The sequence below is a fragment of the Urocampus carinirostris genome, chromosome 4 (genome assembly GCF_059441175.1).
Source record: "Urocampus carinirostris isolate Australia breed hairy pipefish chromosome 4, RoL_Ucar_1.0, whole genome shotgun sequence".
Classification (NCBI taxonomy): Eukaryota; Metazoa; Chordata; class Actinopteri; order Syngnathiformes; family Syngnathidae; genus Urocampus; species Urocampus carinirostris.
Window position 1 is genome coordinate 36,947,273 of NC_142352.1, and position 14,892 is coordinate 36,962,164.

Genomic DNA, 14,892 nt, shown 5'->3' on the forward strand with positions numbered 1-14,892 from the left:
TTGTTTGTCTAAACTGTATCGGGAGATTGGGAATAGTTCACCCATCACACATCGTTCAGCCGTTTGTCCATATAATGTCCCACAAACAGTCCTGTGCAAAGATTTTTTTGTTTACCAAACAGTACAACCTGGTCTTTCCCCTTTCTTGAGAAGCTGGGTGTGTCCTCCTCCTACTGTATTGTACACAAGCAACTTTGTTTTAACACTTCGCTCTGGCTTCCTCTATCGTACAGACATGCCTCGCCAATTCCCCAAAGTAACTCTTAGCGTGGCCGAGGAGGAGACCCAGCTTCTGGCAGAAATGGTCTACGCGTCTGCTCTAAAGGAAGAGGACAGTAAGGATGCATTGTCCATGTTCACTGTGCCTGAGGACTGCCCAATTGGCCTCCAACAGGCCAAAGACCATGAGCTGCTTAAGGAGCTGGCGGAACAGCGGTCTGAGGAGACAACCAAGAGGTAGGCCTTGTTTATACAACTGATTAGAAGTATATAATTGGGAAAAACATCCAAAATACAAAACATTTCCAACGGACTATGCAGTGAGTTCTGAAACATTCCCTTTGTTTAGATCAGTGGTTTCCAAGTCCAATTCTCAAGATCCCTTATCCAGCCTATATAAAACATATCCCTCCTCCAACAGACCAGAATCAAATAGTAAGCACAATCTTACTTTCATGAATCAGTGGTGGTGGACCAGGGAAAGATCTAAAAAAAACGGGCAAAAACACTGATGAGTACAGCAAGCATAGGTAATTTATTCGGACAGGTTTCGGTACACAGGAAGTCAATTAGCCAGGCGATAATCGTTGTCAAGGATGCAGGCAAGAATTTGGTGTTTCAGTGAGTCCAAACATTGAAGGTGACAGTCAGGACTCATGATACGGAAGGACAGGCAAGGGCTTGGCACACCGAATAACAAAACAATGGGACAAAAGTGCTTGGGACTGGACATGAAGGAAGTTAACTAGCACAGAGCCAAGGATACAGAGTGTTTAAATAGTAAAGTGGGAGACGTGAGAGAGAAACAGGGCTGTTTTCATCAAACAACTGTTTTCATCAAACAACTTTTGTTTAGACCAAACTCATACAATCCAAATTAGCAAAGAACATTTCAGTTATGAGCAGATGCAGACATATTTTTTTTGAATAATGTCGGTCATTAATTTTGCCTTATTTAAGTTACTGTATAGAGTTGGGAAAATATACATATTATATAGAATCGTTTATTTGATTACAGAAGCAAAGCTATTACGATTGTGCATAATGCTGAGTACAAAGAACATACAAACTGTCGATAAAATCCTACTCTAATCTATAAAATCTAATTTTTCAGCACATTTTAATTCACTGTGTGACGATCGATGATTTGATCAAATTTATGAAATGATAATAATGCCAGGTAATTCCTGTGTCCGGTATCAACAAATGTATATCTTTAAACTTGTCACCGATGCTTATTTTGACATTCATTTTTTTGTAAATTATAGTTTTAAGATAAGTTGCAAGCAGAGTTCTTTTGTAAAAATGTCACAAAAACTGCAAGTGAAAAGTTCATGGATGTATTTAGCGCAGTGGACGCGTGTGAGAGATAGGGGAGTACACCAAGTGTCCAGAAATCGATCCACACCTACCGCTCACCCAATCAAATTTCTCTTTGTGTTTGGCAGGGATTTTGGGGTGTTTATAGTTTTTTTCTGTGGTTTTTTATCATGAAGTATCTCAACAGTGGACATAAATTATTTAATGAGCTTCCAAATAAAGGATTTCCTAGTGACATACAGCCAAAGTGGGGTTTATTGGTGTGACACCTTGACTGGTAACTATTCTCTTTATATACTGGACCAAACAGCTTTTGCTTTGGCTATGCCTGCACCAAACAGGCTACTCTCTTTGAGCATCGTTTATTGGAATGAGAACGCTACAGTATCATTTTATCTCCTAGTCATACGTACTCACGAAAAGAGCTACATCTGGCTTGTAAATCATAGGTACCTGACCCCTGATTAAAGGCCCGGTCACACAGCCTTTCACGGGCGTATCGAGGCTGGATCACGGCCAGAAATTTCTGCCCGTGAAGCAGACGCTGTTGGACGCTATGAGATCGCGATACAGACGAGATACAGCCGTGCTTTACACGCAGTAAGAAATACACACACAGTTGGCCGCGCGAAAAAGTTTTGCGCTGCTCAAAACTTTAGACCACGGGTAACCGCGGGCGGCACACGTGGTACACACGAGGTAAAGACGTGGTACACACGAGGTAAAGACGCGGTACGAACGTGCTAGGACGTGTTACGGCCGCGGCCAAGACGTGGTTACACGCGGATAGGACGCCGAACAGTCGCCGGCGTCTGTTTCGCGGGCATACCACGAGTAAACAGCGGGTTTAGCCAATTTTGCACATTTTCCACAGCGTCTGCTTCACGGGCAGAAATTTCTGGCCGTGATTCAGCCTCGATACGCCCGTGAAAGGCTGTGTAACCGGCCCTTTAGATGATGACCTTCAAAATTACACACTTTACATAATTTGGATGACTATACCAAAAAAAAAAATATCAAGAGTTAATTTGGGTAAATGTAAACGGTCTGCATTTATATAGGACTTTTCAAGTCACTGAAGACCTCCCAAAGTGCTTAACACTTACCCGATCACACACACTGATAGCAGTGTCAGCCATGCAAGACAACTACCTGCTTATCAGGAGGCATGAGCAATTCAGTGTCTTGCCTGATGACACTTCAACATATAACACGGAGAAGCCGGGAATCGAACCTTCAACCTCTTGATCCCAAGCGTTCTACCTCCTGAGCTACTGCTGGGGGGACAATTTTTGGCACAATTCCCCGTCCCGTTCGCTCACACTGCGAGTTCCTGTGTCAACAATGTCTTTCTCTTCTCTTTTATTTCAATTTTCCTTGCTATGTAAATGTTGGACTCAAAACATGTGCATTATTTATTTGTGCGTCGATATATTTTTCTTTTGGACTGATCAATCAATATCAATGAACTGCAAAATCAATAATTTAAAGATAAAATACAATACTCTAATAATAATAATAGTAGTTCTTCCATGATGATAAATCATACAAGAAATTAAAAGAGGCTATTTTTGGAACTCATTCATGGGGGAAACCGTGAGCACCACATGCTGGCCAAATTGGTAACCGCCAAATTAGATTGTGAACCAAATAAATAAAAATTTGGTCATTACTAATGCGTCGTTTTGCTCATTTTACAGGCGTGAAAGCCTGAAGATGATCCGTTCCCAGTCCATGTCCATTCAGCTCTCAGGGAATCCAGACTGGATATGGCCACGAGCTACAACGTCTTACCTGTCTCCCAGCTCCAGCTCGCCATGCTCATCATTGGCAGAATACGGCCCTGATTACCAAAGGGTCACGATAAGCGGTGATTACTGTGCAGGAGTAAGTACAGCAAGAAAAACAGGATTGCTTCAAACATGCACACACTTCAGACACACACAGACATGACTTGTAATAACAATGTAATTTTTATGTCTGTTTAAACGATTAAAACAAACACAGCACACATTTACAACCCATGTTGCACATGCACTAGTCAGGAACCCAAAGAGCCATGATACAAAAATATTTTGATCTTTTTTTGAGAGAGAGAACTGATTTAATTTAAAAAGAAATTGCCAGAGCCTTTGTCCCATATCAACAAATATACCACTTTACACTTGTCTCCCTCCCACAGTTACTGAAAATCATTGAGGCTCATTTTGACCTTCATTTTTCATTCTTCATAAATAATGTTTTTTTTAAACAAAATGCAAGCAAAGTTCTTTTGTAGAAATGTCAAAAAAACTGCAAACGAAAAGTTTATACAGTGAGACCTCGCTACTTCGCGGTTCGACGTTCGCGGATTCAGAGCTTCGCGGTCTGTAATGGTAAAAAAAAAAGGAGTTAGGGGGCGGTGAAGGGGAAGCCGGGTGGACCCAGCAGTGGCAGCCGTGGGCTACCAGTACACTCAGTACGGCCAGAGTAAGTCGAGAGCCTTCCCGGCTTAGCATGGTGCTCGTGGCGCAGGTAATAGCTCGTGTTTGCTGACGGGATCTCAAAGACTATTATGCATTACGGCGATGAAGAGGAAGCCGCACCAAAACCGCGCGCCGGTGTTGTGCCCAAATCCGACTCCCGTACAAAATCCCCCCCCTCGCATGAACACGCCGTCGCGGTGTCGTGCGTATCGCGCCCGAAAGTACCCGCGCCGCGGTTTAGGGGCTCGCTCGCGAATAATAAGGATAAGCGGTGCAGATAATGAGAAGAGATTTTTTTTTTTTCTTCTTTTTGAAGGGGCGTCGCTACTTCGCAGATTTTCACTTTTTGCGGGTGGCTTTGCTCCCCATTAAACGGTCCAAAAAATAATAATTTAAAAAAAAAAATTGAAGGGGCGTTGCTACTTCGCAGGGCGTTGCTACTTCGCAGATTTTCAGTTTTTGCGGGTGGTTTTGGTCCCCATTAACCGGGTCTAAAAAATAATAATAAAAAAAAAAAATACATATATATATATATATATATACATATATATATATAAATATATAATTTCTTTTTTTTTAAGGTGCGCCGCTACTTCGCAGATTTTCACTTATCGCGGGTGGTTTTTGTCCCCATTAACCGCGATAACCGAGGTCTTACTGTAGATGTATTTCCCTTTAGCGCAGTGGGTGCATGTGACAGAGAGCAGGCTGAGGTGCATAGCTCCGCCCACCCCTACCGTGCACTCAAACAAATTGTTCTGTTTTGGGGTAATTACACAGTTTGTTGTGTTGTTTTTTATCAACAGTGAACATGTGTTATTTAATGAGCTCCCAAATAAAGGATTCTTTAGTGATGTACAACCAAAACAGGGACTGTTGGTGTGACACCTTGACTGTACAATGTAGGTAAAACCGTGTCGTTTATATAATGGACTGAACGAACTGATAGATTTGGTTTCACATGCATCAATCCCGACATTAAGTTTGCCAAAGTTAGAATGTCAAAGAGGAATTCTCCAAAGGTGCATTTTTTCACCGAGCTGTATATAGCTTGGGAGCCATAAGTTCCCGAACCCTGCACTAGTCAATCCATCTGTTTGCTCGTCTGTCCGTCCGTCTGTTTGTCTATGTTTGTGTATTTCACTGCATTGTAAAAACGAAATTGTTGCCCTTCTTTTTCTATTGCTTTTAAAAATCTCTTTCATATTGTCTACAATAATTACTATTTTCTTTCGTTTTTTGATAGATAAACATTTTATCTAGAAGGGAGTAGACATTTTGAAATTTGAAAAAAATCTAATATATTTTTAAATATAGATAATATGAAAAATAAAAATTCCAAAATACCTAATTGAGTAAAAACTACCTGCCGAAAGAACAATCACATTTTACAAGAAAGGAGTACAAGTTTTGTCATTTAATGTATTTTCCACATTTTTCAGTGTATCCACTTTTTAGTCTTCATGTTTTCGGAGTGTTTTGTTTTTTCCCAAACCTGGCACAGAATGAAACTAAAACACATTCCGAAACCACCAACTCCCTAAGAAAATAAGCAATATTTATTAGAATACAAAAGAAAATATGATTTGCTCATGCAAGGTATTATTTTCTGAGATGCATTTATTTAGAAGAAATTAATTTATATATATATATATATATATATATATATATATATATATATATATATATATATATATTTATATTTGTATAAGGTATTATCTGGTTTATAGTAGCATCGGAGTATAAATCACACCCACGGAAAGACTATATAAAAAAAAACTGCGTTATAGTTGAGAAAATACTGTAGATAATATGGAAAAAAATTGTAACATAAAATAAGGAATGTTCATCTTCTAACAGAAAAGTAAAATTTTGCAAACATTAAAAAAAAAATTAAAAACATTTTTAGTCATTTTTAGTCTCTGTTGTCTCTGTGTTTATTTTTAGAAAAGGAAAGTTATTCATGATATTTCCAACCCACCAATAAAAACAAAGCAATATTTACTACATTGGCGATTGTTAGAGGTTTGAGAATGAAAATGTGGGTGACCTAAGAAAATGGAACCAGGAAAATAATTGAAAAAGCAGGCAGTAAATTAATAATCCTTTCTCAATAACTTTGCTCTTACTATCATCATACTTGATTTAGATTACAGTAGAGGACTATGAAGTAGCCGCCAGAAGTCTTCTCAAAGCTCTGCTGATCCGTGAGAAATATTGCAGACTGGCCTACCACAGATTCTGCAGAACTACTGCGCAGTTCCTTCGCAGAGCTGAAAATCTCAGATGGAGGGAAGAGGATGACGTTCAACCAGGTTTTTTCCATACACAAGGAAACACTTCCACACTGATTGGTAGTGATTTAACGCCTTGGGTCTCTCCAGACATGTGCCCGTGTCCGACAGAGGACGAGGATCCATACAGTATGGAAAACATTCCTGAGAACCTGAATTACGAGCTCAGGCTGTTGGATGGAATAGTCCACGTTTATGAAACCAACGAGCATCTTCGAGAAAACCGTCCCCATGACCTTCCTTATCCAGATCTGGAGACCTTTGCTGTAGATCTTGGTCACGTGCTGGCCATGATTGCAGATGGTCCCACGTAAGTTGCCACAATAAACTGATGGCCATGTTTCATGCTGGTTCAATATTTAGATCCTAATCACGTAAACATCATCTGAGCAACCGAGTTGTGGCGGTCATGCTAAAAGGTATAAGTTTACCTCATTATTATCGTGATTGACATTCCAAACATGATGATAATAGCTTTAGTTAGTTTGTCTTTAAATGTTGCAGGTTGAGTTATTTCAACAAATGTTCACTGATGTACAGACAAAACCCAAACACGCTAAAGAATAGGGTTTGGTGTAGGGATTAGGGCTCAAATAAGGCAATAATTGGGACTTATTCTAGCCGGCGAACGGCGTACTATCATAGGCAAGGTGTTTTAGCATGCCTAGGCAAACCCCGGGGGTTGCATTGTATTGATTCGGAGCTTATCTCTGTCCTCCACTCACCTGATTGGTCGAGAAACAGCGCAATATTTTTGCCAAGGGTTTACGGCGCACACCCACTACTTGCGAAGGTCGCATGCAAGTTTGGTTATCGCTCTGTCCTCCACTTACCAGGTAACAGTACTTATATATAAATAGTAAGGTCACAACAAACAACGCCTTACACATTCCTCTTTCATTTGAAACATCCAACAAGATTGGTGTAGACCCGTGACAACATCAAACGACTTTTAGTGGACCCGTCCAATATGGCTGACCGTTTACATTTGGGGATGTGTGTTACATCGTGCAATAACAAAATAGGCTGTCCTTTTACGTCTTGTTCTCGGAATGACACCTACTCCAGAGGTCTATACTTTTGATCCCCAAATTCTTTGTTGTGGTAACAGATCCAACTTGACTTGGTGTCAATTAATATTCTTTTTCTGCAAAAGGGTATGTTAAATCATTTAATTAATTGTTTAGTTGGGATTTATATGAAATTTTCATTTAAAGGTAGAGTGTGTCATTTGAGGTGTTCTTAAAGTTTTTCTTGAGTATGTGTTAACAATGCCAAACTTACAACACATTAGGAAGCAGGATAAAGGAGGGTTGTAGCGTGATTAAATAATCATCCACGCGGTTTTCGGTTAGTGTAGCCTAAAAATTGTGAAAGAAAAAATAGGACTGTTTCAAATACAGCACCAACGCCAACACAAACTCCAAAAAAAGATGAAAAAAGAAAAGTTTATCTAATAGCGTTTGAGAAAAGCATCTACTTGATGAATGAGCTGCCGTCATGACTTAGGGCTTAGAGATGGTGGCAGAGTGTAACAATGTTACAAATTACGGACAGCACTTTTAATATTAATGTCCAAAAATGTCTTTTTGGTATTTACTCTCCAGTAAAACCTACTGTCACCGGCGGCTCAATTTTTTGAGCTCCAAGTTTCATCTCCATGAAATGCTAAACGAGATGGCTGAGCTCAAGGAACTAAAAAGTGTTCCTCATCGAGACTTCTACAATGTTAGAAAGGTTTGTATTCTTCCTGACTCCCGTGCAAGGTGACATTATGATTTTAACATTTAGACGATGCTTTAACCACAGGTGGATACACACATTCATGCTGCTGCATGTATGTCTCAAAAGCACCTGCTGACATTTATTCAGAAAACATACAACACCGATTCGGACCGTGTGGTCATGAAGAATTCTGGCCAGGAGATGACTCTTGAGCAGGTGTTTAACAGACTCAACATGGACCCCTATGACCTCACTGTAGACTCCCTCGATGTACATGCTGTAAGCAAGAGAACGTGTAACTGAGTGTTAACGTGTGTGTATATATGTGCGTGCATTTCTTCTGTGTATGCCAGCGTCAAAACAGGAGAAATAAATCATACTGGCTCTCACATATAACATCATACGATCACACATGTACAAACCTTTGTATACTCTCATACAGTCATATCCATGCACACACTACTATACTCTCTCCTATATAATACTATAATCTCATACATACTGTGGTAGGCTTTCACACACACTACTATAGACTCACACACACTGTTATACTCTCACACAAACACTACTGTTCTTTCTTACACGCCATTCAAATTGTCATTACTATATTACTATAGGGACTTTTCACACCTAGCGTAAGGATCACTTCAACTCAGGTTTGTTTTACTTTGGATTATTTTGATAACCAAGGTGAAGCACACTGAACAGTGTGTATACATTGTACAGTTCAACATCATACAGGGGTTGCTCCCTGTATATGAGTATGTGTGAGAGAATATAGTAGTAAATATAAGATAGTATTGTAGTATGTGTGTTACAGCATGGTAGTGTGTGTATGCATATATGTGCAAGAGAGTATAGTAGTGCCCGTATAAGAGTATAGAAACACATGTGAGAGAGTATAGTCATATGTGTATGAGTTCATAGTAGTATGTTTGAGAGAGTACAGTAGTGTCCACGAGAGAATATTAATATGTGTGAGAGAGTATTGTAGTATGTGTTTATGAGAGTATTGTAATAAGTGTTAGAAAGAATAGTAGTGTGCGTATGAGAGCATAGTAGTATGTATGAGAGAGTACAGTTGTGTGTGTGTGTGATAGAGTATAGCAGAACATATGAGAGAGTACAGTGTTTTTGTATGAAAATATAGGTGTCAGTGTGTGAGAGTATAGTTGTGCATGTGTGAGAGTATGATGTTACTTGTGAGAGAAAGGATGATTTACTTCTCAAATGGCCCCTCATATAAAAACTCAGTCATATCTCCAAACATGTTTAAACAAAGTTAAACTAGCTTCAAACCAATATATCCGAGGTACACATGTGCTGTGAGACCTTGCCTAGTGTGCCGCAGAAAATCGGCCAATTTTTGCCCCCCAAAAAACCATTGTTCAGTATATTTGCTTTCTTCTATTGATCAACCGAGTAACTGTGACATGTATCCATATCAGTAGGTGCCAGCAGATTACTATTTTTTTATATATTATTAATTTGTTCATCAGGTAATACAGGAAAATGTAGTAAAGAGGTTATTTTGTTTAACTGAGTTGTTTCCCCCCTGATTCTTATGAGTAAAAAAAAAAACTGAAAAAGTTAAATCCTAGGGAAAAACGTTTGTTCCATTGGCAGATAAGGAACAATGATGCTTTGCCATATATTGGTTTACGCATGCATCAACTCGAGAGTTTGTGTTTTGGTTAGCTGCAGAGAGACTAAAGCTTTCTGTTGATCCCAGACAATACAGAGGATCCTCTACTTATGAGAGTAATTCATTCAGGAATCAAGCTTGTATCTAGAATTTATAATATCTTAAAGGTATTCAAAAAGACCAATTTTTATGTTTCAGAAGGAAGAAAACGTGAAGTGTTCAACCCCACAGTTATGCAAATATGTTGCAAAATATTGCACGCACCGGGCGACTCGAGAATTAGTGTCCTAAAGTTGACAGATTTGGCGTATTTCCTCCAGAGCTGTGACCTGAATGGCTGAACACACACAAGACTTTTAAAAAGCAAAATCCCATTAACACAACATATGAGGCAGCTCCAGATGGCGATAGTAGTAAACAGCAAATGAATAATGCTCATTTCTGCTTGGATAAATTGGAACTTTGCTTACCTTGTCACTGGGGGCCTTTTGATTGTTTTGTACGAGTTGCGTGCTTCGACCCCCAAAAGCTGCGTATGGTAAATTTACTTGTCGTCATTATAGCGTCCATTATGTCACGAGACGTGGTGGCGTGGAAGGTGACCGGACCAGAACGGAGGCAGGAGGCATGAAGGGAGAACTCAAATGCGTTGACGATCCATAGGTTTTATTTAATAAAATAAAAGTCGCCCAATACTCCGAGGCAAAACAGAACAATACAGAGTTCCTCCGGCACGAACTCAACAGGACAAGGCATAACAGACTAAAACAGGACAAGGCATAACAGACCGGGATTGTGAATAATGAGTAATGAACCAGCACCCGCCAAACCCAAAATCCAGCCTTAAATAGCAGAACAGCAATCAGCTGATCTGCTTCAGCTTGAGTTCGGGGGCGTGGCATACTGGTCGTCATGGCGACCGTGACAGAGCCCCCCTCTTAAGGGACAGCTCCCGAGGTCCCAAAAAAGAAAAAATTACTACCTCGCGCCCCGGAATGTTGACGATCGCGATTGGGGCAACCCTGCTCCCTCCTCCGAACACGCAGGAACGGGGAGAGGCAGGCGCCATCTGCGTCGGGCGGATCGGAATCGGCGCTCGGCAGGGGGGGTCTGGTGGCCAACTGGACAGGGGATGACAGACAGGCAGAACCGACGAGAACAGGACAGATAAACAGGACAGGCCGATGCAGAAGAGTCGCACTCAGGACAGGCCGATGCAGAAGAGTCGCACTCAGGTCAGGCCGATGCAGAAGAGTCGCACTCAGGTCAGGCCGATGCAGAAGAGTCGCACTCAGGGGGGGTCGGATTCAGAAGAGTCAGGCTCAGGGGTTCAGGTTCAGAAGTGGCGATTCAGACAGGACAGGCGGAATCAGAACAGGCAAGACATGAGAGAGTCAAAATCAGAACAGACAAGACATGAGAGAGTCAAAATCAGAACAGACAAGACATGAGAGAGTCAAAATCAGAACCGACAAAACAGGAGGAGCGGAGTCGGGCTGGCAGGCAGCGGAGTCGGAGTCGGCCCGACGGGCAGCGGAGTCGGAGTCGGCCCGACGGGCAGCGGAGTCGGAGTCGGCCCGACGGGCAGCGGAGTCGGAGTCGGGCTGGCACGCAGGGGAGACGGAATAGCAGGCAATCGGCACGGGAGTCGGGCAGGCAGGCATGAGAGTCGAACAGGCAGGCGTCAATTCTTCCCGGGACCCCATTCGAGGCACAGCAATGGCCACGACGGGCGGGGCCGTGGTTCGGACGGGCAGGGAAGGCCAACTCAGTAGGCGCCTGCCGAACTGCGCTCTCCAGCTCTCCCAAGTCGCGCTGGGATCGTTCGCTGAGTTCTATTTGTTGGCTGGTTCATTCTGTCACGAGACGTGGTGGCGTGGAAGGTGACCGGACCAGAACGGAGGCAGGAGGCATGAAGGGAGAACTCAAATGCGTTGACGATCCATAGGTTTTATTTAATAAAATAAAAGTCGCCCAATACTCCGAGGCAAAACAGAACAATACAGAGTTCCTCCGGCACGAACTCAACAGGACAAGGCATAACAGACTAAAACAGGACAAGGCATAACAGACCGGGATTGTGAATAATGAGTAATGAACCAGCACCCGCCAAACCCAAAATCCAGCCTTAAATAGCAGAACAGCAATCAGCTGATCTGCTTCAGCTTGAGTTCGGGGGCGTGGCATACTGGTCGTCATGGCGACCGTGACACATTAGTACTTTTCTATCGCGTCCTTTTGGGTCAGTGATTGTAGCTTTTCGTTTGTGTTTTTCACCACTTGTGTCGTAGTTCTAATATTATCCAGCTAGCTCCCTGTTAGCGTTGAGGCTGTCTAAGGTTTCCTGTTATGAAAATAATTCAAATCTACCAATATTATATATATATATATATATATATATATATATATATATATATATATATATATATGTATAAAATAAATTTTATGAAAAAAAAAAAATCCCCATAATAAATAACTGAAATCCAATTAATTTGTTCATGGCCTCTCGAAATCATCCAATTTAACCCTAAATAGCTATAAACACATATTATTGATCACCAAAAATAAATTTAAATAGTAATTGAACATAAAAGCGTAGTAATAAGACAAATAAGAGGATATTGACGTAAAATGTGAGTTTATTATGACTACAAGCGAGCGCAATAAAAAACTCTACACAAGTGCACGAGATCAGGTACGTATGGCGGGAAACACACACGTTAACTGGGACAAGCGGATGCTGCTGATGAGCAATCTCTAGCACTTAGCCCTCTTGTGATAGTTTCTTGAAAGTCTCTTAAAATGAATTTTCTCTTCTAGATTTTTGCTCGAAAGACAGCTCAGATCTAAAATTTCTTGTAACTAAATTAGCTCATCTGTAGACATACTGTGTTTGGTTTCACATCTCCTGTGACTGGTCACCATGTGTATGATTTTCTTAGGGACGGCATACGTTCCATCGCTTCGATAAATTCAATTCCAAGTACAATCCTGTTGGAGCTAGTGAACTCAGAGAAATCTTTCTCAAAACGGACAACCACCTCAATGGAGAGTATTTTGCCCACATAATAAAGGTAAGTATAATTATCTCATCTCATTAGCCGTACCGCTTATCCTCATTAGGGTGGCAGCCATCTCTGGGCAGGGGACACCCTGAACTGGTTGCCAGCCAATCCCAGGGCACACGGGACAGACAACTCACTCGCTCATTCACACCTAGGGACAATTTGGACCGGCCAATTCACCTGAAATGCATGTTTTTGGAATGTGGGAGGAAACCGGAGTGCCCGGAGGAAACCCACGCAAGCACGGGGAGAACATACAAACTCCGCACAGGAAGTCTGGAGCTGGATTTGAACCCACGCAGGAGGTTCCCATGACATGAACTGAGCCACACAAGCGCAAACCACTGCGCCGCCGTGCTGCCCAGTATAATTATTTTAACCTATTTTTAACCTTTTTTTCCAGTAAACTGAGAAAAATCTAAAAAATAAAGTATCACAGGAACCGAGTGATACTGTTTTCTAGTAACCTACTACTACTACTACTACTAGTAACCAAATTTCTCCTAATCTTTTACAACCACTGACTCTGCCAACACTTCAAAAGACACACAATATACATACATACATACATACATACATACATACATACATACATACATATATATATATTTATATATATATATATATATGTATATACGTATTGTAAGGGTCCGGCATACATCCACTCCAGAGGGCCCCAACTGGTGTTTTGAACTGGGCACAGGTGTTTCCAATTATCACATACTTGTGCCCAACCATCCTGAACCCTTTGAAAGGAAGTTTTTGTTCAGCAAACTCAGTCGGGTCATTTTCATTTGACACTGATTTTTTATTGCATTAGACAATAAAGTGCCATCTAGTGTTTTTTCTCTAAATAAACCCCTTTCGGTGTTCGTAAACAAGTTTGTTAAGTATTGTCAAGTAATGTTAAGGCCGAATGGTGGAATTAATTAAGTAATAATTTACATTTTTCACAATATACTAATGTATTATTTAATACATATTATATAAACTGTACATTAATAATAATATTATTATTATCATTATAATAATTATTACTACAAAAGATTTATTAACTAGCTCCAGTAGTAGCAATTTTACATCTAGGTAGGCATTGGTAGCAAACACTTTTTCTCAACACTTATCCTACCTACACTTACTTAAACCAGATAGCCACAATAATTTACTGGATACAAAATGAAAACCGCGCATGCGGGTATCCTTGTAAGTTTTTTTAATAAGTTGTAGCCACGGGCGCCTATGGTGCTTTTGAAAAGGCCTCTTTCCTGTTTCATCTTGGAATCACGATTTGTGCACCCTTACACTCAACCGCTTGTTATGTTGCTTTTGTAATTTGCTACTCTAAAAATTCAACTTAACATTGAAATCTTCTCTCGATCCGTTCAAACTAGTACAGCTACTCCCAATGTTTTGGGTCAACAATGCGCATGCATCCTATGCTGATTACGTAGGTTGGAAAGGGTTCTATACAACACTATTAAAGCGAAGATAAGCTGTTTTACTTATGTCCCACTTCCACAAAACGAACAGGAAGTGGCCCACGACTTGGAGGAGAGTAAGTACCAGCATGCAGAGCCACGCTTGTCCATCTATGGAACAACTCCAAAAGAGTGGCATGATCTAGCCAAGTGGTTCATTTTATACAAAGTGTACTCCCCAAACATGAGGTGGATGATTCAGGTGCCGAGAATATAGTGAGTTGCACTCATTTGTTGGAAAAATAGCAAACGTTTTTGCTACTTCATTGATTGGGATATGTTTTGTGTATGTTTAGTGATATTTTCAAGTCAAAGAAGCTGGTGCCTAATTTTGCTAAGATGCTGGAGAATATCTTCCTTCCCCTCTTTGAGGCGACTATTCATCCACAGAGTCATAAAGAACTTCACGTGTTCCTCAAATATGTAAGTCTTTGCTGGTTGAAAATCACAAAGTTCGTGACTGAGATGATTTTACTAAAAAACGTAAAGAATCATAGATAAAAACGTATTAAGAATCCACTATTTTAGTGAACAGGGTATGTGTAAATCTGGGGGGTATATGACATTTTTATATTGATTTTGAAAAGAAGCATTGATGCAAAATCACAGCACTTGGCTCCTATCCACTTTCTACAAATACAATGTTGACCCATTAGCAGATATGGGAGAAAAGCTAATTTC

At 40.7% G+C, this 14,892-nt stretch overlaps 1 protein-coding gene across 2 annotated transcripts in view; it reads left to right on the forward strand.

Moving 5' to 3' along the window:
- The first annotated feature begins 220 nt into the window (after positions 1-220).
- The window catches only part of ampd3a (adenosine monophosphate deaminase 3a), a 31,259-nt gene continuing 16,587 nt past the window's right edge, over positions 221-14,892 (forward strand). The window contains exons 1-9 of one of the 2 annotated variants that reach the window (XM_088334425.1): positions 221-456; positions 3,240-3,426; positions 6,154-6,319; positions 6,389-6,608; positions 7,906-8,035; positions 8,108-8,302; positions 12,611-12,742; positions 14,264-14,427; positions 14,508-14,634. In XM_088334425.1, coding sequence (XP_088190551.1) covers positions 236-456; positions 3,240-3,426; positions 6,154-6,319; positions 6,389-6,608; positions 7,906-8,035; positions 8,108-8,302; positions 12,611-12,742; positions 14,264-14,427; positions 14,508-14,634 — 1,542 coding nt within the window. In that variant the 5' untranslated portion in view covers positions 221-235. The remainder of the gene's footprint in view (positions 457-3,239; positions 3,427-6,153; positions 6,320-6,388; positions 6,609-7,905; positions 8,036-8,107; positions 8,303-12,610; positions 12,743-14,263; positions 14,428-14,507; positions 14,635-14,892) is intronic. The other variant, XM_088334426.1, reaches the window with a different exon arrangement.